Source organism: Aquila chrysaetos, chromosome 20 (genome assembly GCF_900496995.4).
Source record: "Aquila chrysaetos chrysaetos chromosome 20, bAquChr1.4, whole genome shotgun sequence".
NCBI classification, from domain to species: Eukaryota; Metazoa; Chordata; class Aves; order Accipitriformes; family Accipitridae; genus Aquila; species Aquila chrysaetos.
This window is the reverse complement of record NC_044023.1, coordinates 9,985,924-10,011,136: the sequence shown is the minus strand read 5'-3', so window position 1 is coordinate 10,011,136 and position 25,213 is coordinate 9,985,924. Positions and strand designations below refer to the sequence as shown.

At 34.6% G+C, this 25,213-nt stretch overlaps 1 protein-coding gene across 12 annotated transcripts in view; it reads left to right on the top strand.

Annotated features, from left to right (window-relative positions):
* ERC2 (ELKS/RAB6-interacting/CAST family member 2) overlaps positions 1 to 25,213 on the top strand; it is a 534,400-nt gene that overhangs the window by 202,197 nt on the left and 306,990 nt on the right. For all 12 annotated transcript variants that reach the window (XR_003920743.2, XR_003920742.2, XR_003920751.2 and 9 more), the window contains 2 exons: positions 16,211 to 16,348; positions 24,849 to 24,989. Coding sequence is in view for 1 of the 12 variants with exons in the window: in XM_029996089.2 (XP_029851949.1) it covers positions 16,211 to 16,348; positions 24,849 to 24,989 (279 nt within the window). In the remaining 11 variants the exon portion in view is untranslated. The remainder of the gene's footprint in view (positions 1 to 16,210; positions 16,349 to 24,848; positions 24,990 to 25,213) is intronic.

Below are 25,213 nucleotides of genomic sequence, written 5' to 3'. Positions count from 1 at the left end.
AATAGCAGATGACCTCCAAATGCATCTTCAGGATATTACAGTGGATTTTCCTGTAATTACCAAAGGGACAATGTGTGTTCTTTATGGATCCTTTCATCAAGGCTTTTAGAATAAATTAAAAAACTGAAGAAAGCCGCATGAATAAGGATGGCTACATTGATTAATAAATCCCAGGCATCAGTGACCTAATGAAAAACTGGGTTGGGGAAGAAAGTATTACTCTGTCATAGATCTGCTGTATAATAATTTTCCTTTTTATTTTTTTTTTTATAGTTGATATTAGAATGAGGCTAAGTTATACACACAAACCTGCTGTTTTTTAGGAGATACATGATAAAGGAAATTCAGTGAAAGATTAAAAAAAAGGACATTTCCTCGTACCAAAAGCAAACTTAAACACAGAACTAGTTCAGATTATTTCTACTTCCTATTCAGACATTTATATAAAAGCATTGCTGTGTTACCTTTGCTGCTATAGAAAATCTAAACTGTTCAGCAGATGTTGATTAAAGACATCCAAGTTGCTGCGTTTAACATTTCAGTTTAAGTTTAGTGGTGCTTTGATAGTTTATACGTAGAAAGACTGTGTCTGGCCTGCAGTAACTAATGGTGAAACTCAATATGTGCATTGTCTTTCGTGCAGCTATAATGCATATATTAAATTACATCTCACAGTAACAAGGATCTTAGTTCTTTGATGAACAACATTTTGAACACTTCAACTCTTAATTGATATAAACCTATGTACATTGACCATATGTTAATTTAGAATGATTAAGAAAAGACATCTTTAAAAAAGGGGGGCAGGGAGATATGTTATCCTTCTGCAAAGCTTTTCTTTCGTGTAAAGTCATTACACTCTCCCTTATATATTAATATAGATGGCCTCTGTAACCAGGGAGCTAAAAGGAAACTTTCCAATAGAAAGGGTATTATTATTTCTGATTAATTACTGCCTAACTGTTTAAGCTCCGCTGCTATGTTTTTTTTCCCTACTTTTTACCACTGGTACTTAAGGAAACTCATATAAAATAGTACCATGTGAGATTGGATTCTCTATTATAAGCTCTGGAATGCAATTTCTAAGAGCAGGATGCTCTTCTAGTACAAATCAACATAGCTGCATTGAATTCATATAGGCATCTTTTATTTATAGTAGCTATGGGGCAGGCCTGTTATTTTTACTTTCAATAGAAAAAATTTTGCTATTACAGATTTTTTTTTTTTTTTAAATTTAAAATTATTTCCCATTTTTAGGGCTTCCCTCCTCCTTCTTCAACCTGTCTGCCCCCTTATTCCTTACTCTGAGAGTAAGGAAGTGTAAAGTTTAATATTTTTCCTCTGTTGATTTTGATGAAGTATATATTATTATTTAGAATATTTTACAGGAAAACTGGGAAATATGAGAATATTGGAAATCTCTGAAATAACTTACTAAGGCTGTAGGAAGAGGTGTGTAATTAAGGACTAAAGATGACACAGCAATTTTGAAGTGCTGTACTTGCACTTTTTTTCTCTTCAGGTGTGAAATGTCTGTGATTTATAAGTTCTGTACAATCAATTTATCATTTAGAGCAGTACACTTATCTGAAAGTGTCTGAATTAAAGAAACAATACTGAGTTCTCTATGCTCTGGAATGATCAAATAAATCTTACATTAAGTCTCAAGTGAATTATCCATCTGTACTTTTGAAGTCTTTATACCAAATATGTTTAATATTGTCATACAGTTCTATGTAAAAGGCATGTTATGAAGCTATTAATATAAGGAGATATGTAATTACTGTTATAATGTAATTTATGGCTAGAGTCTTCTAACAAAATTAGTTGTAGCATCCTGCAGTAAATGTTAGACATTTGCTATACTCATAATTGTATATGGTCTGTGTTACACTGTCCTGTAGAACAGGGTGATGTTTAAATGCGCATTTATTTTGCTTTTGTCTAGACTCTTGTATCTTTTATAGCTTTCCATTGGAATCAAAACTATAGGAGTTGCTTAAATGACAGATGTATTGAGTTTCAAATTCAAACCTTACAAAGCATGTTAAATCTCTCTTTAAATTTTCCAGGAAAGGAAATAAAGGTATTCTTTTCTTTCACTCAAGCTGGTGATTTAAATGGTAACCCTAAGCCATCAATAGAAATATATAGTGGTGTTAGTAAAAACAAAACAGATATTCTGAAAGTATTACAATGCATATGTACATAAATTAAAAGTATATGGAAAATAGGCAAGAAAAACTAGGAGACTACAGATTATGAGTTTAAATTTGGTGTTAATTCTTTAATTGGGTTGCCCACATAGATGTATATGATATCTCAATGGAGCAGTGACTTTCTGGGCTAGAAATATTTTATTATAAACCATAGTTCTGGATTGAATATGGTAAGAATTAACATAAGAGAGCAAGAATAAAAGTAAAAAAATCCTTCAGGTAATAAAAAAAATTCTCTGCATTGATTGAAGTTGATTGAAGAAGTATGAAAAAGGATAAACAGGCAACTACAGATAAGATGAGGGGGACTTATTTGGAGTGAGAAGGCAGATTTTTGTCCCAGATATGGCCTTCTTCAATATTTTCGTTTAGAAAATATTCTTCAGTATTTCAATTAGGAAAAAAAAAGTTTAAGTGCAGACTGGGAAAAAGAAATGGTGACTAGTCTGAAAAAGAATTTTGGAGTGTTAATGCCAGGAGGCTGAAGGGAGTGATTAATATCAATTTAGAAGAGTATTTGCAATGGGATGTGGTACAATATTTCTGTCCGCAGAAATACTGGGTAGCAGAACAAAAGATGATAACCTCTCTCCAGATGGCCTTTGTGTCAGCCCACCTGAAAAACCATGCTTGATTTCAGTCATCTCATTGTCAGAACAATGACATAAATGTGAAAGAGTTAGACAAAAAAATTGTTAGAGACCTGACAGGTACAGGTATCTGGCTGAAACTAATACAGCTTAGTTTTTTATTCTAATATTCTGAAGTTATAAGTATCACAAAAGAGGAGAAATTATTTTGGACAGTGTAAAAGCTAGAAAATGAGTAGCATGAAATCAGATTGAGAAGGAGATCTGTTAAGTGATTGGATAGCCTTCAAATGGGAAAGGAAATTCAATTACCATAGGTTTTTCAGTGCTAGGTGTAACATAGGCCACAGTCCTGGAAAGGATCTTAGAGTATCACAGTGCGTTCCACTGCCCACAAGCAGGATTTGAAGGAGATTCTTACAGTGAATGAAAACATTGCATTTTCTCTAGGGATTAAGCCAGGCTTCCAGCCTCTCTACATCACAACCTCCTCAACATTTTCACTTTGAAATGAACTACAGTTTGTAAGGTTTCTGCCCGTTATTCAGGACTCTTGATGATGGCTCTTTTCTGTAATTAAAAAGAAATCTTTTTTCTGGATGTCTGTCTGTTTTCCTATCTTAATAATTTTCCTAGGTATGTAAAATCATAACTCAAGATAGGTTATGGTAAAACATTCCTTCTGTTATTTTTCTAAACTCTTTTTAGTCTTTTACTGATGGAGATTGTTTCTGTTTTACTGCTTTGTTTTCATTGATGAATGCTTCTCATTAGTTTATCAGAACTGTATTGCTCTTTAATAACTACATTGAATTTCATAACATTGTAAAGTGAAATTATATTATTTAAAATGAGGTAATATGCTTTTTAGCTTCTTTCTTGTGATACTTTGGATACCAAAACCTAAATTTGCTTTCTGAACAGATTGGTCATCTATTTCAAAGCTTATGTTACTTTTCTATTTTTATATATATATATTTCCCTTTATATATCTGTGTATTTTAAAATAATGCATGCAACATATACATCTTGTGCTACTTCCCATTCATGTTATCCAGCACATTGATTTCTCTGTGTTCATTGCTCTGGAAGGCTTCCCATATCACTGTCTAACTGGCTCTTGCTGTCTTTCTGCAGCTCTCGAGGTGCCTATTCTTACTCTGTTTCCTTTGTAGCTTCCCTTTTCAGTATTCTCTGTTTCCCAACACTTGTCTATACAACTTATCTGCTGCCTCTCTCTTCCCACCATCTGTTAACTTTTTTATGAGACGTGCTGTAATTTCTTAATCTGGGCAGAGGCCCCCAAGTCTTTCCAATTGATACAGACATAATAGGAATTACAAGATACAAACTAAAAGGTCTATCACTGTTTATCTTAAATGATTTGTATTAAAAGCACAAGTATGCCAAAGCAGCTTTTTTCTACATGTAAGTTTACATTAGAGTATATTAGAATATATATACTTCTCTGGCTTGCATACAACATATGTAACAGTTTTCCATGCAAAATCTTCTTGAAAAATTCTTGCGTAAGCTAACTTACCCTATTTTATATGCACCTATACCAAATAATACTAAACTGACCATGAGTAACAAATTGTCAGATGTCTTCAAATACCTGAAAGGTAGGATTGAGCAGAAAGGTATGATTTTTCATGGTTAACTTGGAGGAGTAATACAGGTCGTATTTTCAGGTGCTCTCAATGTGCAATCGGACTAGACTTCAAAAAAAGTTCAGCAATCAGACATTACCCTGTAACATGTAAAATGTTGTGAGATGTAGGAATTCATACCCAACCAACCCAGCTTGAAAATCTGGCCCTGAATATATACAGACAGTTGCTAGAAGAAGCATTAGCTTGTTAAGAATGAATGTCCACCTCTTCATACGTCATAACTGGAATTACATTAGTCTGTTTTGTATTATTGTATTTCCTATCTGGAAATTACCTATTGCATTTTGAATTATCTCACAATAAATACACATAAGGAGAGTGAAAACTTTTCAATGGATGTCTTGCAAGACTGTGAGTCCTGCTTAGAACAGTCCAAGAGTCAAGCTGTTTTGTTCAGGGAATTTATTGGTCCCTGAGGAGAAGGAGACAGAGACTGAGTATTTCCAGATACACAAGTGGATATTATCAGCCCAGGCTTCTTTTGGCTAGCTTCCTGGTGAAGGTTAATTTTAGCATTAAGTTCCAGCTCTTTCTCAGCTGGAGTCTGGCAACAGAAGCCAAGCTTTCAGTCCAGGAGCTCCTTTCTGTGTGACAGCCTTCTCCTCTCTTGGCTCAGTTTGCCCACTGACCTGCTTTTATAGCCCTGTAAAAGTATCAGCTGACTTGAGGGCAGATCCCTTCCCTAAGCAGCCCTAGGGGAGTTTTCTCCTCTCTGTATGAAAACTCAGCATGCACGTCGTCTTTCTTAATGCATGTTGATTCCTCTGAATCCTTCCTGTACCCATACATTTGAATCCTGTCTTGTGGGAGGAATCTAGAATCTCACAGTAAATAAAAATGAGTGAAATGTGGAGACCAGTGACGGGTGGCATTTGTCAGGAGTCGATATTGGGTCCGGCGCTGTTGAACATCTTTGTCAGCAACATGGACAGTGGGACTGAGCGCACCCTCAGCAAGATTGCCGACAACACCAGGCTGTGTGGTGCGGTCGACGCGCTGGAGGGAAGGGATGCCATCCAGAGGGACCCTGACAGGCTTGAGAGGTGGGCCTGTGGGAACCTCATGAAGTTCAACAAGGCCAAGTGCAAGGTCCTGCACGTGGGTCAGGGCAATCCCAAGCACAAATACAGGATGGGCGGCGAATGGATTGAGAGCAGCCCTGAGGAGAAGGACGTGGGGGTGTTGGTTGACGAGAAGCTCAACATGACCTGGCAACGTGCGTTCACAGCCCAGAAAGCCAATCGTATCCTGGGCTGCATCAAAAGAAGCGTGGCCAGCAGGTCGAGGGAGGTGATTCTCCCCCTCTGCTCTGTTCTCTTGAGACCCCACCTGGAGTACTGCATCCAGCTGTGGGGCCCCCAACATAAGAAGGACATGGAACTGTTGGAGCGAGTCCAGAGGAGGGACATGAAGATGATCAGGGGGCTGGAGCACCTCCCCTGTGAAGACAGGCCAAGAGAGTTGAGGTTGTTCAGCCTCAAGAAAAGAAGGCTCTGGGAAGACCTTATAAAGGCCTTCCAGTACCTGTAGTGGTCTTCCAGTCCCTAAAGGGGACCTACAAGAAAGGGAGGGACTTTTTACAAGGCATGTAGTGATAGGACAAGGGGTAATGGCTTTAAACTGAAAGAGGGTAGATTTAGAGTAGATATGAGGAAGAAGTTCTTCCCTGTGAGGGTGGTGAGGCACTGGAACAGGTTGCCCAGAGAGGTTGTGGCTGCCCCATCCTTGGAAGTGTTCAAGGCCAGGTTGGATGGGGCTTTGAGCAACCCGGTCTAGTGGAAGGTGTCCCTGCCTGTGGCAGGGGAGGTGCAACTAGATGATATTTAAGGTCCCTTTGAAACCGTTGTATGATTCTATGAAATATTTCCTGCAGTGATTGCACAATAAAACAAACATGCTTGTTTTGCAAGAAAAGGTATTTATCACTTTTGATCCCCAATTTTAGTTGTATTTGCTTCTATTTATTGATGCGATAGGATTCTCTCAGTTTCTATGTGCACGTGATGAAATAGTAGGCTGATATTTCCGATCATAGAATAAAGAAATTTTTTTTTCTAGTCACATATAACAGCAGTTTATTGCAGTACTGACCAGAGAATATTACTGCATATTCCAATTAAATGATATACGTTTTCTCTTAGTGATCAACAGTTCATAGGTTCTTTTCCTTCTTTATACCTTTTTTTCCCTCTCCCAAATTAAGGGGCATATATATTTTCTTTTTTCTTTAGGTAAACTTCCAGTCCTATTGGATTTTTTTTAGATACCATAATGATACTTTACACTTCTGTACTGTTTTCCATAAGATTTTACTACTCAGTTGATACTCCATACGTTTAACAAACTGAATCATGCAGAACATATAATGACATGGGAAATACTTGTATCTTATGTGAGTAGATTTCTTGATTCTACCACTGACTTATTCTACCACTGACTTATTTGCTTTCCTCAGCCTACTTTAGGAAAGTTTAATTACTGTGTAACATCTGTTCAGAAGCTCGATATCAATGTAAATTTCATGTCTTCATTAATCATGTCCTTTTTGTTCTTTGCAGCTTTACAACCATACTGTGGTGAATGTGTTGAGTGGACTATCAAATGGATGGATTGACAGAGTGAACATAGAGACTAAACTGTTCAGTAGCAAGAATGTCTTCTAGACCTTAAAATATCCCTGTATTCCTTAATCACTTGCTCCTTAGGACAGAGATTTGTTGTAAGCAAACCTGGCAAAACACTTGTAGTAAGTTACAATATAAAAGCAACTATTAGTCCTGTTCAGGTGACAGAGGCCTACAGCTATGTGTTTCTGTGACAGCTAAGAGGGGTTCAAGGACTGAAATTTTGTTTGTAGAGCTTCTGTGCAAAGTGGGCTTCGGGTACTGCAAATCTGTGAAGACCTTATTTCTTTTCAGGTTACTGTACCTGTGAAGTATGTGAGAATTATGAGAACAGTTCATTTAGTTATCAACTAATGGGAAAAGGAAATGTAAGAGATGCATTTCCCTATTATTTTAAGGAGTTCTGATAAAGTACTTGCAATCAAGTTCAATACACTACTGCAGTCACACTAGACTTCAGAAATTGTAAAAATACAAAAATATAAATAAAAGTATGAATTCTTCTGTTTTCCCTTTCCAGAATAACAATTAAGTATTGGGACCAATTTTTAGTATTTCACAGAATCATAGAATCATTTAGGTTGGAGAAGACCCTTAAGATCATCAAGTCCAACTGTTAACCTATGTATAAAAATTGTGTATGAAATTTTCAGCCTTATTTGTTTCTCTAAAAGGAAAGAAAAAAGTAAATCAAAACTGAAATCCACATTGGAAAATAAATATCTGAATTCTCATTAATGGCTTTGAAAATATCTCAAACTTTGCAGTTTGAGAGAAAAAGGTATGAAAGTTATTGATGCAGAGCTTGCTGCCATTACTAATCATTGAAACAGGAAGTATTACATCTACAAGCAGAGGAATACCCTGTCCTGGTTATTTTGTTCTCTCCTCCTGGAGGCCTTGCTGGTGCTAGTTGGGGGAATTCAGCATGAAATAGAAGAATTGGTAGAGTTCTGGTGACAGACATGGGAGTTCATTGATACAATAGCCACTTCTGGTGCTGCCATTTTCTTCTAGTTTTTATTTTCATGGTTGTTAGAAATTTATGTATCCTTTTGATATTTTTTTCTGGGCAGTCTTTTGTTGAGTGTCTCTTGTTTAGAGATGATATTAATTTTTTTGCAGTAAAGGCATTTGATGACATAGTGGTGGAAGTGGCTGAATATTTCAGACTTCAGTTTTCAAAAACACACGCACATTGACTTTGAAATTATTTCAGTTTTCCGTATTGTACTTTTTGGTTTTGTTCACACAAAAGAAGTTGTGTATATCTTGAAGTAGAACTAAATTTAATCCCAAGAAGTCTTGAATAGACTATTTCTCGTATTTTTTTAGATATGTTTTTTGACCTGATTGTTATTAGGTATGTAATGTTAATCCTTCTGATCAAAATTTTAACTGCCCTTTCCTTTTTCTTTTGTTTGATGCTGCTGCCAATGTTTGTTACTTACTACTTCATAGATTTTATGCCCCTCCCTTCCTGTCTCCTGTTCTTTTTTCCTCATTTCATTCCTTGAAAATTCCCATCTCCAGATGTGAGCAACTGTGTGAACTCTTCCTTTTGTTTGTCTGGTATTTTCTTTACATTTGGTTGCTACTACAGCTTTTAGTGTTCAGTAGTAACAGCATCTTTTTTTCATCCAAAGTTCTGTATTCTGGTCTTTGTTTGCATATTTGTTATAACTTCCAACTCTCTTTTAGAGGTGTAATGTAATCTTTGCCTCTCATCTTGCATGTCCACTTTCTCTCTAATGGTAGTATCTTCAGATATTTTTCTTACTTATTCAATCACATGAGGAGTTAACCATACACACTACATAGCCTATTTCTTTTGAAGAGTGCATGCAGTTGATAATCTCTGTCTCAGGTCCTGTTGGCACTACTGTAATTTTACACATTCAGCTTCTTAAGTTGTTGCTTGTGAATGAACAAAATGAGTTGTCCTCTCTTTTCTGCATTATTTCATACCAGGTGCAAACATGTAATGTGCATCTCCATGATATCAAGTTGTTTTTCTGGTAACTTTTTATGTGGGCTAATTTGCAGTATGCATTTTAATGCTTTATTTATTATGTTAGTGACAGTTTTTGCAGGTTAACAAGAAATTGGAGATAAATATGTGAGTGAATAGCTTTCATAAAATCTTGGATGGTCCTGGAATACAAGTGGTAATAAACACGAAACAAGCACTTTTTTCTCTAGCTCAGAATTTCAGCTGAATTCACAGTGCTCTTTTTTTGAAAATAATTTATTCTAGCCACTGAGCAAGGCAGAGATCAAATTCTCATGCAGTCTTTCACAACTGTCTTTACACAGAGCCTTGCCTAACAAAATTAGTTGTACTTAGTATGTCATCCCAAGACTTGACATTTGTTCTCTATGAAATGGTACACTTGGCTTACTTTACATGTCAGTGCGTATTACAAGGGACAGTGTAAATCCAGGGGTTATAGTTTCCCTCTAAGTTCTTGGTTGACAGTGTTAATACTGGGTAATAGTAGCATTTTGTAAGTATAGAGAAAGGTATGTCTTAGGTGAGTTATTGGTTTGTGTTGTTTTATTGGAGCTGTTTTATACAGAATTCTTTTAAAATGGCATTATATACATTAGTACAATAAATAATGCGATATCATTACCCAACAAAATGTGATGAAAAATAAAGATGAATTGATTTCACTGAGAAAAAAATTCACGTCACAAATGCTTCAATTTCATTTGTGAAATGATGTAGTATTTTATATCACAGTATTTCTGTGAAGACACCAATTAGAATTTGAAGTATTATTTTGCTTAAATGCTATATAAACTAACGTCCTCCTGGCCCAAATCACTTGCTACTTTGTTGGAGACAAGTTCACATGTAAAGATTAGCAACTTCAAATGAAGGAAAAGTGAAGATCATTCTGTTACATTGGATAAAATGGGCACGACCAGGTGGTTCTTAATAATGTAAATGTAGTGGGTAAAAAAAAAATATAAAAAAAAGTCTTTGGTAGTGTAAGAATAATGAACAACTATAAAAGTAAGCTTTCAAACCACAGTGTTAATCTGATCAGTTGTGTAATCCTAACAGCAAAAACTTGATGAGTTTGAAGAAGCAGAAAATGTGTTGTATAGAAATGCTGTAACTTTGGAGGGAAACAATGTAAGTGTACCTCAGGAAAAGTATTTTGTTTACCTTTTTTTCTGGTTTCTTATTATGGTTTTTGGTTTTTTTTTTTTTTTTTTTTTTAAGCTTGTCAAATAGAGCAAAATTCTACAGGATTATTTTCTTTGCTGCTTGGATTATGTGAGTTGGGAAGGTAGCAATAGGGTAATTACTAGTTCATGCCACTTCTCTATTGCTCTTGTCATCAGGTTAACGTGAGGGCTGATGTCTGAAGCAGCATTTGCTTCATTAGCTCCTTTGTGACAATCACTGTGCAGCTGCACTTTGCTACTTTGCACTGTAGTCCTGAAGGAAGCCTGAGGTAAAAACTATTCAGACAGATCAGTTGTCTTCTCTGAAAACCTTACAGACCCATTGATTTGGAGACTGCTTTCTCTTCGGGCACACACTGTATCCATGGTTGGAAATGTTGTTTTACATAACCTAAAGGGTTATGTAAAACTTATGCACAGCATTACAAATACCTTTACCGTCTCTGATTTAGTAATCCACTGTCATATTGACAGCGTAGGATTGAGCTGATCCTATGCTTTGTGCCATCTAAAATCTCTGATGTTTAAGAAAGTCTTGTGGGGCAAAATAATGAAAGAATACAAAGGCAAAAGATACTGTTGAACCATGAGGTATGTTGTAATCTGAAGTAAGTACAATGCTACTGTATTACTCCAATTTGGAAAATATAAATTTGGAAGGTAGCAACAGGAAGGCACTCTGGAAATATTTTAAATTGAGAACATATTGTTCAATAGGCAACTACAGATAAGAAGTTTTACTGAGAAATAATCAAGCATTTTGGTAGCTATTGGAACTGCTTATGAAGTCCAATAGTATTTTATCATGTCATGATAAGATTAGCAAACTTAGCCAAAAATTAGATTAGCCAAAAATTGGTGCAAATCTTATACTTTAATAAATATATTTAGTTGCAAGCATCACACCCCCACTTTATAATATTTTAAAGAGTTTTATATTATAGTATAATTTTTCAATAGAACATTTATTTTAATTTTTAGAATCGAAATGTAAATACATTTTGACTTTCGAAAAAATATTCCTAGTTAATGCTTGTCTGTCTACCTACTTAAAAGGAGGAAAAACAAAATGAAAGTTAGTGGTACTGAATGATGAAGCACTTTTGGGGCTAGTCTCTTTCAAAACAAAAGAATTCTGCAAGGTCAAACTATTGAAGCAGAAGTTGTCCTTCAATGAACTCATTTTGTTAATAGAAATCCTGCTTAAACTGAAAAATGTATTTAGGTCATATCATGAATGTTAGTGGAAAGCTATGGATCCATAGCTTCCTTCTCTTGCCCCATAGGCTGAAACTTCAAATAGCTGCTGTAAAGCCTGTTAATTTTAAAATACTTTGACTTGATATTTAATAACTGTACATCATTCGGTACAAATTGCTGGCTAAAAACGTACAGTGCTTTCTGAAAACTATACCTCTGAATATTGAGCTTTCAGGTAGTAATATTTTTACAGTCATGGTAGGGAAAAACTATTTCAGTTTTTTGTAGGTATTTCTTTACAAATTATGCACGCACACACACGCACATGTAAATGAACGTAGATGTTAGGACATCTGTAGATACATCTGTTTTACCAAGTCACTACCAAAGCTGGTTTCGTGTTCTGGGATATTACTAAGATATTTCTGAAAAGGACCATATGAGACAGAATATTTATCATGAGTCTTACTAATAAAAATAAATTGTGTGTAAGAAGACATGTAGAGTATTTGCATTTGAACTATACCTAACTATATTTTTCTGTTTCAGTTAATAATTACCTTCTTTTGTATTTTGTTATGTATATCTATGAGGCAGCAGCTGAAGTCTGAGAATGAATATTAAGGTTTAAAGTAGTCATAGTTAATGCTCATGTTGGATGAATGCTGTTGTTTATTAAATCTCTTTTTCTCATAATTCCATTAACTGTTTAAAGTAAAATGTAACAGTACTTGGGAAATTGTTCGGTAGAATTTGTTTTCTTAAAATATTAAGACTTTTTTTTGTAAATAATGAAAATTATATATACAAAAGTTCTGTTTTCTCCCCCGTGTTTCAATTTTAAATTTAAATTACACTAATCTTACATTATTGATCTACTTCACTGGAACAGACATGACCCATGTTTTAATAGGAAACAAATCTCGAAGAGTTCTGCCTAGAGAAATTTAGAAGAGAGCAAAATGAACTTAAAAAGATTTAAAAAAAATTATAAAATTATTAAAAAAGCCAGTGTTACAAAATACTGGTTGTCTGAGTTATTTAAAACTCAAATACAGAGCAGAGAGGAAAATATATGGATCTAAGTTTATGGCTTTACAGTTTCACTAGCTAGGCCTAGGAAGTCTCTGATAAATTTTCTCTTACACTATCTTAAACTCTCTTATACTTTAATGCATATCTCTAAAGGCAAATTGTTATAGCACAGAACATTTTCTTTGATTATATAATTTTCTTACAAATTCCATACTACAGTACCTCAATTTTGATAATGAAAGTAATTTTATTTTGAGAACTTGAGTTATCGTAGAATTTTAAAGCCAGTCTGTGGGTGAGATTTGATTTAATCTCTTGAGTATTTAAGAAGCATTCCTGAGACCATCGCCAAAAAGTGACAAGATTAGCACTTGCAGTTTATTGACGGGATACCTCATAGGAAGGACATTTATCTGTAAGGGTATTGTTTTTTAAAAAGGAATAAAGTCTCTCTTAAGCTCTGGGAATATACACACTTTCTGAAATATGGAAAGAATGGAGCAGTTTCTTTTCATACAGCTCATGGCACAGGGACATAGCAGTGTACAGAGGTAAGAATTACATGTTGACAAAACTACACAGTAACTAATTTCCTAGCAGATAAAAATAAAAGTGCTTGAGGATTAAGAAAGTCTTAACAGTCCCTGTCATAAATTGAATTCAGGCATGCTCAAAAGTAAGTCATTATTCAGCAATAAAATTGTATCCTTACATATATGCCTGTACCCAAATATATGTTGGAGAATGACAGAGGTTACCAGAGGGTTTGTTATTCTTTCTGGGTTTAAAAAACCCAGGAAGAACTAAATCATATCTTGTGTTCCAAGATTTTAGCATGTGAGACTGCTCAATCTCTTTGTCTCCTGTAATCTTTTTGAGAACTCTTTGTGATTAGCTGGTCATAAAATCTTGTCTGCATTAGCAGATCTTTACTAATCCTGTGCCCATCCCAACAAACAAATACTCTGCGGTACCGATTCGACTTTCATATATCCTAGTGTGGTCCTGTTCCCATCAAAGTATTTCCTTCAGATTTATATAGCACAAATAGAAGAATAATCAGATCCTTTCCTCTTATTTTATCTATGGACTATGCATTGAATAACTTATTTTAAAGAAGTTGTGATTCAATGGGGATGTTTTTAATTTGCTGCCTGTTCTCTTTACCTCTGAGGAAAGAATTTTGTAAATGCTGAATAATTTTAGAACATGTTTTCTTGGTTAAGGGTTGGATCATATTTTAAATTAGTTTTAAGAGGAAGGAAATCGTGTAAATGCTGTGGAATTCAGATAAGCACTGTGCATAGGAAATAAGTACTTTAATTTAGGGTGCCTAGAGTTGGTAGGTCAAGCTGATGATAATAAAGGACCAGATCTTAACTTTGTTTCAAAGAATATGTAATCAATATTCACTCTCCTGGTTTATTTCCTTTTTGCTTGAGAATTTATTTTGGTGAAGCTGAAATGTGCAATTGCTTAAGTATTCCACAGGGTGTCATGAGGTAGTTGTTGGAATCATTAATACTTGGATGAAAGCAAAGAAAGAAACATAGTGTGCAGTCCTCTGAGTGCCAGTTAATGTAATTTTAGATGTGACTAATACACATGCTATAAAATAAAAAGTTCTTAACTCATTAACACATGTATCTTATTTCTGTATCTGTATAAAATATACACACGAAGAAAAATATTATGAGAGGTCATTTACAAGAGTGAGCTATTCTATGTCAGGTCTTCCCCCAAAACCTTTCTATATATACCTTAGCATTTTATAGTTTACAGAGCAAGTGGAATCTTTGGCCCATAGCAGTAATCTGACATACCAAAGTATGTATATAAGGGGGGGGGGGGGGGGGGGGGGAGAAAAAAAGATACAATACTTGTATTTGCCATACTGTTATAATGAATTTCTAATTGGAATGTGCTCCTCCAAATTTGCTTTCAAATTTTATTTTACTTTTATTTTAATTTTTATTTAAGTTTTTTAAAATTTAAATGTATTTAAACAAACATTATACAGTGCATACAGCTGTACTGTGGATTTTATGATTTGTTAATTATAAATATATATGATGTCAAAACTTCAGGCTTTTTTTCATGCACATGTATAATGCAGTAGTAGGAGAATTTTTACCAAATTATGCCCCAAATTAAAGTGTGTTTGATTATGGTGATACGTTTTTGCATATGGAGACCAAATTTTTATTGACGTAACTGTTAACTTCTGCAGACCTGCACATGCATTGAATTCAGCTTCAGGTATGTAAAAGAATCTTTAAAAACAGTTTAACAGTAATTATGAAGGATCCTGCTTCTGTTAAAATCTGAATTGGTTTAAATGAAAATTACATTGGCCATGAGAAAAATTACATTACTTTATGAAATGAACAGCAAAATTTCATTCATTTCAGTAGCAACAAAACATGATCCAAAGTGTAAAATCACTGATGAAAGTAAGAATTTGAATCTGTGTTGACAGTAATAATTTGTCTAATTTAAATAGCATATTTAAAACCAGTTTTGAACAAATGATACCTTATGGATTTAGGCATATTTTGTCATATTATATAAAGTGGCATACTAAAATAATAGACTAATTAATTTTCTTGTTACTATTTATTTGTGCTAAGCATTATGAAACAAATTTTGGTTTTATGCCAGTGGTATAATAGTGAGTGGCACTGAGAGTGTAGGATGAAGGGAGGTTGATTCTTCTGACAGACAATTAATAAAATTTTACACATATGACATACCACATGTCCTCTCTGCACTATGCCCAGAAAGTCAGAGTGCCTTACAGCCATAGAAGGTGATTGCCATGACAATCAGAAGCTGAGTGCTTTTATTCAGATTTGTTTCCAAAATCCACATGGTCCTGTGGACAATTTTTTGTGCAAAACCTTTCTGACTTAACCACTATAAATCATGACCTGTTTAACAAACCAGTGTGTTTGTAGGTACATTAAGCAGTATGTTTAGATACTTGCTAGAGGAAGAACTAGACCTGTTTAAAGCAGTTTTAATATCCAAATTAGTGTGACATTCCTTAAATCTTCATGGAGATGAAGAAAGTGAACAGAAATGATGGCCTTTGGGTTGTTTGTGGGTTTTTTTGGTTGTTTTTTTTTTTGTTTCTGGGTTTGGCTTTTTGAAATATAAACATCCTGATCTCTGTCCAGGTGAGTTTCCTTTACAGCAGGGCATCGTGGAAGAAGAGGTTTTTTTACGTAGGTAGGTTATCATCTTTCTTCTTCCTCAGTTTAAGGCTCACTGAACTCGCTTTGCCTCTCCCTTTTTTGTCCTTCTTATTGCAGCTAGAGTAATCTAAAGGGGTAATTCCACACATACTTTGAATTACTGAGATAATGCAGTACCTTAAACTAAAGTGATTAATATCAGAAAATATTTAAATAATAAAATATCTGGCTGCACTGAGATTTTTCCTAGAATTTGTTAGAAAATGATACTTTTTAGCAAAGGAAAACAAAATAGAAAGGACAGACGTTAAAAACGGTTGATATTATACCATGTAAAAACTTGGCAGTATACTGAGGCATATGTATCATATGTGTGATATGTATACATTCCATTGATTCTAGCACCCAAGTCCCTTTCTGAACGTTAAGGCAAGGTTGATGAATATTATAATCTGTTTTTATTTTCAGATTGAAAATCTACAGGAGCAACTTAGGGACAAAGACAAACAACTAACTAATCTAAAAGACAGAGTGAAGTCATTGCAGACGGATTCTAGTAACACAGACACAGCACTAGCAACCTTAGAAGAAGCTCTGTCAGAAAAGGTAATGTTTTCTCATGGAACAGCATTATGTGCTGCTCTTGTGGGTGAAGCGTGTCCAGAAAATGTCTTTTTAGGTTGTTCTGGCACCTGTAACAAAGCCTATGGGCCTTGTCAGGAAAGCAGGTGGCTCTGTTCTGGTAGGATGAGCAAGGAGTGATTCCTGGCTGATGAACTGAAACAGGAATATGAGGTAAAGAAGGATGTCCTTTTAAATGGGGATGGAGTAAATGGCCCAGGACATGGGAGGATTTTCCCTTAGTCAGTGGGATGAGTGGTTGTTCCCTGAAAGAACTGTAAGGCATGGACGCCTGATGTAAAGAAGGTAGAGTTTTGGGTATTTTGGGGGCTTTGTGATCTCGATTATCCTGTTCTTTTGTCTGTTAAGCAGAGCGTAACTGAAGAGCCAACAGCAAGTGAGCGTACCAACTGTTAACTTGCCTTGCTGTTAGCACTATTGGTTTCCTACGCTTAATTTATAAGAGAAACTGTATTTCATAACAAAATGGAGAATTGCTTTTGTTGCTTTAAAAACTATATGCCTTTAATTTGAAAATACCTGGCAGAAGGGATAAATCTGGACTGTTTAAATTAGTGGCAACATTCCTACCTCTTTCAGTGAGGTCAGGGTTTTTCTTCCAGTTAACTTTGAATACGAGATAATCCAAGCAAATTTATATGCCCCAAAAATCAGTACAAGTATCCACTTTTTTCAGCTCATAGATCTTTATATATATATCACTTAAATGTGCACAGGTGAGTGCAGTTAATTAAAGTATTATGTGCCATTCTGTAGTGTGCAATCCTATGAAGACATTTATGAGTATACAACTTTAAAACGCCACTGTGGGCACTAACACCTAAAATGGTAATGTTGGACTTTTGATGTCTTTGTATGTTTAATCACCTTACTAATGTTTGCTTGGTCAACAACAGTGAAAAAAGTTGGCATTACTACTACTTCTGTGGCTTCATATGGATAAGTTTACAGCATTTATGCAGTAAAGAAAGTTACACTCATTTTGTTAATCTTTCACTGCTAATCTGGACACAGTGCTCACCAATTTCACAGCATATTATTAAAAAATGACATGAAGTACTTTTTAATCTGTTTTTCCTCCTTGTAAACTATCTTTTCTGGATTAGTCTACATTGTCACTTTCCCAAAATGCCTATAGAGGCAGCTGAGAGTTTAAAACAGTCCTTTAACCGTCCTGCTACTGTTGCCAATGTAGAAAGGAGAGTGAGTGTGACACTGCAAACTTACTAGTTCTCCTGTGCAACTGGGCATGAAGTACATTATCAAAAGCCAAAGAAATCTGGTCTCCTATCTTCTGCCTCAGCTATATCTGCAGCACTTCAGAGAAAACACGCTTATGCAATACTTCTTAGCTGGGGTAATTTGCTAAGTTGCAATCTGTCTTCAATTGTAATGTTATTTCTTTGTTGAAAATATTAAACTCATGATGGTTTGCCAGGGTTCGTAGTAGAATCAGCTTGTGTGGAGGTATTGAATAGATCACATATAGTCATCTTCTCACTACCAGAAATACAAAAGGTTAAGAAGTACTGGGTTAAAACCTAACCCAAATTAACAAGTGGCAATTAGTTGTTTTCAAGTCATTTTGTACCAGTACCATTCTAAAATCTGTTGAAATAAATGTAAACCAATAAATAAATAAAAGTTTTATAATTTTGAAGGTTTTGTATGTATCTGATAATGAAATATTATATTATTGTCAGACATACAAATTGTAAAATTTTACTGAACTCAGGATATATTATTTTTGAATATCATAGTGAGGATTTGTCCCAGAGGTTGTTTAAAAATTGTGCTATAGAACTTCTTTGTGTATATGATAACTTGAAATGTGACAACAGTAGAGACCCTGATGGTATGGAAATTTTGTGTCAAGTTTTATTTATTGCTGTAATTAAGGTTCAAAGTCTGATAAATGATGCTAGTTGTAATGTTTTGGAAAAATTAGATAATCTTAGATCCTTCTCTGAAATGTATTTTTGCAATTCATGTCTACTTCATTTGGAATTGCATAGATATATATGAACAGACACTTTTTAAAAGAATCAGTGTGATAGTGGTTTTTCCAAGTGGAAATGGTTAGAACTCACACGGGGTCCCTAAGGTTGAATTCTGTACGAAGTAGTCACTTTGCTTACATACAGTCAGCCGAAATGGCATCTTTCCTGCAGTGTTTGCAGGCTACTCTGAGACACACATGCAATGAACACCATGGAACGTTTTCCTCCGCCACAGAGATTTCTGTCTTTTTGCAGCTGATGAAGGCAATGGTATCTTCCGTAAGCCAATGCTTTTGAGAAGTGGCATGAAGCTGAGTTGTGCTGTGGTTTCCGGTGACTGTTTCGATCAGTTATGTAGAGATTGTTACTTCTGAAAGTTAGGTGGCAGTATATAAAGGGAAGTACTCTGTTAGTGATATGCTTATCGTTCTATATTACTTCAGAAATGCCACTTTGTTAATCTAAGGAAAAGGTACACAGAATTGTTAAATAATAGCCTTTTTCTACAAATGAGCTTTGTAATTTTAATGTGTGACCAGTCACTGTGTGCTACTGGGAAATCTTTTTACAGTTGAGGAACGAGTGGTATATTAGATAAAAAAAAGGAGGAGAAAAGCAACACTGCAGAGTAGAATTAATATGAGCTTTTGAGAAACAGGGTGCTTGACCTTAGAGCGTTAGACACAATGGAGGAAGTTTCCAAAGTAAAAGCACATCTCTGTATGATTTTGTTTATAGTACAGAGAAATCATGCACAATTTCTTTCCCATTGTCAGTTTCTTGAAGGCCACGCTTTCAAGGGTAGGTTTCTCAACCTTAAGTGTAGTCTCTGGGATGTGTACATTGAAAGAAGCCAGTAGGCATCTTCTAGAAGTTCCAAATGAGCTATTATGTCTAGCTTTCTTGTGTCTTCTGGCAGCTAAATACCTTGACTGATTATGTTTACATATGTCTCTTTCCTATTTGTGTCCAGCTTTCCAATTCATCCTAGCTGCTCTCAGTGAGTAACCTTTCCTATCCCTATTCCTGTCTGCAGTAGCATTCTTAAGACCTACAGACTTTATCAATAGTTATTAACTTTTTCCACTGCAAATACTGGTAGAAATATGGAATCGATTTTTGTTCAAATGGGACAAACCAAGAACCCTTAGTGATAGTTTCTTATTAACAACTGCATCAATAGAAGTACTTTTATCGATTTAAATTTGTAATGCTGTCAAGAAAGGATGCTGCTTTCATTCACGAATACCTGATTTCCATGGAAATACATTGTTTGGGATTGTTTGTTTGTTTGTTTGTTTTTCCTAGAAATTATATCAGACCTACTTTGCAGCTATATTATCTTGTTTTATACTCTTGAAGTTAGGACCAATTTCTGGCTTTACCTTAATTCTTTGTCAATTCAATAGTTTTGAGAATTTTAATTTTTTAAAAAATAAAGAAAATACTCCAACAGCATCATGGGAAGCTCCTTTAAAATAGAAATCAGGTTTATTTATACCAGTTTAGTTAACCACAATTCACTAAAATTGAATTGAATTGCTTTTCTTAGTTTCTGTGGGAAGAAAAAAAACCCTAAAACATGATCATATGATATGAATGAATTATGAAGCTCTTTTTCAAGTCCAAAACCCAAGTGTTTGAGCATTTATGTTTTCCTGCATTGTTCTTGAAAATACTCAGATTGAGATTTTGGCTCTGAATTAGATAATATGGCTCCTTATTCTTCATGAAAATAGTTTTTTTTCCAAGTACCTCTCTCTGATTTTCTATTTCTTTCATATTTAGTGATTACGTAGCTTGGTAACACTAAATGAGAAATTACTGTATACATCATAAAACAGCATCAAAATTTCCTGAAATGGACTCCTTTCAATCTTTGTATTTTTCCAGCAATACTGCTGATATGATTTGTTCTCTTGTCAGGAATCAGAAACGCATCAGCACAACTTTAGTCACTTTTGAGTGCATTTTAGAGCTAAACTAAAAAAGTATTCATTTAATTCTTTACCCCTAAGTTTGGCGCCTCTCCTAAGCACTGAGAATTCTTAACAGGTTACATTGCAATAAACAAAAAATAAGTTTTTTCCTATTAAAAAAAAAGTTTGAAAATCAGAATATGCAAAAGTGCTATCAGCTTCCTTGATGTTTTAACAAGAAACTTTTCAAAGAATATCTCAGCTCTTGGACTGGCCCAAAGCAGCTCAAGAGGTTGCTTTCATGAAGCTGATATTTATAAAGTTGGTCCTACTGTAGCAGCATACAGCAGATAAGCAATTGAGTATGTCTGATAATAGAGCTATATGCTGTGGCAATTCAGTTCCTGCTTCTGTGATAAAGTGCAAATAGATTAGACCTGTGAGGTCCTAGATTAGTGCATAAGGAAAGCTCGCCAATGCAAATAAGACTGAAACAAGAACACATTGTTGGGATTTCTGCAAGTTAGCTGTTAATCAAGTAAAACATGGTGTATTAGGGCCTTTTAACACGTTTTCGACATTTAGCCTTATGCAGCTGACAGATAAATTAGTCTTCTTTTGTGATTGACTTAGAAAAATTTATACTGTTCATTAATAAGATGAAATAGTGTTATGTTTAATTTGTTATAGAGGAAAAAAAAATCATTTAGGTAAATAAATCTTCAAGAAGGAATTGGTATAAAACTAAGTCTGAATATAACTAGGTGGATTCTGAATGGTTATTAAACTATTCCGCTTAGTGGAGGCTGGCATTTTGACATTAATATTCAAGGGATTAAGAATTTATATTATTTGTTACTAGGAATAATCTTGAAGTTATTTAGTATCCCATATTATCCCTTTCTTACATAATCTATATAGCAAAAGCCAGCTAATACTAGAATTAAAAAAAAACAACCCACAACACTAGTACATTTGCTGGTTTGTTATTTATGTAGTGCTCAACAATGTTGCTGTTGAAGGACCTTCATTCTCTGTATGAACACATTTCTACCTGAAATCCTGCCAGGTGTAAGTCAAAGGGAGATTTTGCAATTGGGCTGAATGAAGCCAGGAGTTGTGTACCTCTGCAGTTCCAGGGGTCTCGGAGCACAGACAGTTGATACTGTCTTGGAAACAGATTTAACTACAGATAGCTTGCTACCTTTAGTTTTGACCATACCTTTTTTACTGTATGCTAAGTGGAATGTACTATGTCATCAATGTGTATTTCTTTCTGAATGAAATAAATAGGGATATAAGTTTTATGTGAGTAGTCAACACTGTTTTCTGTGAGGATTCTTACAGTAACGCTAGTTTGGTAATAGGTATGTTCAGTTAGCTACATTTTAAAAGGGAGTTCCTGATGTCAGAGGAATGCTAGATGCAAAATGAACGTAGCACTATGAACTTCCAGCCCTTTGAAAAGGTTTTCCTTAGGAACTGGGTAGCAAAACCTAACTATACCAATATTCTTACAAGATTATTCGGTATAGTGCTGATTATTTTCCAATATCTAAAAGATTCAAAATACATTTATTTACAGGCTCAAATGTAACTACTTATTTGGTAAAGATCTTTACTAATTTTTTAAAACCTTCTAATAATATTTAACATTAATTTCACTAATACATATAATTACAATATAAAATACTTAATATCATGCATTTTAAAAATTTTCACTATTGGTGAAACAAATTATTACAGCTGGAAGCCAATATTATATGACTGGAAGAAAAAAAAAATTATCAGAGGAACATAAATGTTTGAAATGGCTCTATAAGGAATATATTTGAAATATATCACATTTTGCACTTAGGCCTAGTTTCACATCAATAACAGACTAGTCATATAGCAAGCATCTATGAAGATTAATACCCCATATCTGCTTTTGATGCTTGATATTAACAGCTCATGTTACATAATAAAATATGTTGCATCATAGCTTACGTTTGCTGTATAAACATAATGTAAAAGTAAGTTAATTTTTAAATATTTAAAATAAAAATAAGGAAATATAAAAATAAAGATTTAAACTAAAATTCTAATATGCTTAATTGCACTTACACTGGGGTCTACAATTAGCTCTCTAGTAAGCAACCACAAACATTAGAGTCATTCCAAATAAGTGAAGATCAATATAGGAAGCTGAATTTTTCTATTTCTTGAAGTAGCATTTAAATATTTTCAGGGAAATGTATAACCTGTTAAAGTCAAATTGATTTAAGTGTAGCGAAATTTTAAATCAGTAATTTAAAATAATATTTATTCAGTTCATACAGAAACTGATTATTAGTTTTAATTTCATACATGCAGATAATATGGCATTTAAATGATAGGAGAGTGAATAAAAGGGAGATCTTCAACAGATGCTTAGTGAAAGGCAGATATATAGAAGCTGAAAATACAAGGGGACACTTACAGAAAACTTCGCAGTCTTCCGAAAACACTATGTGTTCCATTTTCTAGTAGGTAGTCCCTTTGCTATGCAGTATGAAAGGAGGAACAGACAACAGGCAGAGGCAATGGACAATTGTCAGCAGAGGTGCTGACGTGGTCAGTGTTACAAAGGGATGAATTGTGAAAATGGGGGGAGAGAGACTGAGCAGAAGAGAAACAACCAGTGTTTGAGGTACAGAATCTAGAAAATGTCTCTGCCTATTCCACAGAACCAGTGAGACCGGGAAAGACCTCTGGAGGTTATCTAGTCCAACCCAGCTGCTCAAAGCAGGGTCAACTAAAGCAATTTGCTCAGGGTCTTGTCCAGCTGGGTTTTGAATATCTCCAAGGTTGGAGACTGCTGGGATGAAAATCACAGCCTTGAGTTTAGGCTCTTTTTTATGTATATAAGTGTTGACAGTTGGCTTTCTGCAAAATATGCCTTGAGCTTTAAAAAGCACAGAAGCAATCTTCAGAAGATCCTCTAGGGCTTGGAGGAACCTCATACCTAGTGTATGGAGAAAATGAATGAATAACCAGGATTATCTGAACAATATACACTTTTTAAAAGTGCTTTTACTACTCAGCTAACTTTGATAATGAATTAATTTTTTTCTTTCATTATAATGACTAAGTTTATTACAAATCAGAATGGGATGTACAGCTGCTGAAATGTTGCTTGCATTGTAATGTTTGTTGAGATACAATAACCACAGCTGAGAGAATATTGATATGGGCAAAGGTAAACTTTATGTATTTGTGTAGTGTGTATATATATGTGTGTGTGTGTGTATAGATATATATCTCCAGTGTGTGTGTTTGTATATATATGGCGGTATAAGGAATCATGGAAAGAGGGAATTAGCATGAGGTTTTTCTCTCTTTCTAATAATAGTAGGCTTCCGTGAGTCTTGTCCAGTTCTATGAAATAGTATTTTAAGTATTGATCCCACTCTTACACTCCTTGGAGATTTCAAGTATAAGTACAAAAGGACTTGAATAGGATCCGTGAGCATGCTGGTGGTTCTACCTGAGCCACGCCACTGGTAGTGTAGAACTTCATCAGCCAGGATGTAGTTTTTTCCCATGTAAGTTTAACTTTCCTAAATGATGTTGCTTCCACTGCATGCCTGACTACTACTTCCAAAATAATACTAGTATTTCCCCTGATACTCTGCTTAAATTGACCTATTCCCGATTCAAATGCAATTCTACTGGTTATTTTATTTTACCCTAACTATTTCTCTCTGATTAGTATTTGCATCCTTCAAGTATTGGTAGAATGTGATTTTGAAGAATGTAATCAAAGCTTAATAAAACCATACTACTACATCTGCTTTTTACATTTCACTCTCTGAATTCATCACCCAATACTTGACAGGTGATTTTCAGCAATCCTTAGAATAGTAACTGGAAGTTCGCAAAATATTTTAAAATGTGGTTGAGTTTAAATATGTGTAGGGTCACTGTTAATTAGATGGAGAAAAATCTTCCTTTGGATATCATAAGTTGTATTGGGGTACTTTTTCTGTGTCTTGGACAACTTTTGGGTTTTGTCCTCTCAAAATATAATACATGTACACTGTAAGTTACTGACAGTTAGCAAGTGATTGATTTCTAATTAGATTTGGAACCTTGAAACTTCTTGCAACAACTGTAGAGTCTATCAGCATTCAAAAAAACCTAACCAAATTCAAGCTGAGTAAACCAGTCATGGCCTCTCTGTTTTGAACTGATAATCAAGACTTCAATAGTTTATGAATACAGGAAATACATTACTGAGGTGAATGACTTTCCATATCTATCACGAGACTAAACATATTCATATTGGTATAGATATTTAATGAAGTTTCAGTACCACATTACTCTTATCAAGTATTTAAAACCTTGATCTGATGCTTTTGAAATCAGGGGAAATCTTGCATTGACTTTAATACCATTAACTCAATCATCCTCTGCTTCTGAAGGCTGATTTTTCTAAGTGCTACTTAATGCAAAGAAATTTTATTCTGTCTTTTGTTGAAATGATTTCCAGCTTTTCCATTTTGCAATTCTTTCCCTTGTTAGGAAAGAATAATAGAGCGCTTGAAGGAGCAAAGGGAGCGAGATGACAGAGAAAGACTTGAAGAAATTGAATCTTATAAAAAAGAAAACAAAGACCTGAAGGAGAAAGTTAATGCTTTACAAGCTGAACTGACAGAAAAAGAGGTCAGTCTTTTCAGTAAAATCTATGTTCTTCTATCTATGTCATTATGATGAAAGTAAGTGCATTAGGATTACTCTTGAATCATTTTAAGTACTGAAATTCTGCCACTTCGGTGGTCAGCTTCTGAACTGCTATTTTCTTAAGCATTCTTCATAGTCCTTACTTTTTTTCATAAAATATTGCTTCAGTTTTTGCATATTTGTGTGTCATTATCTCTGCTTTTTCT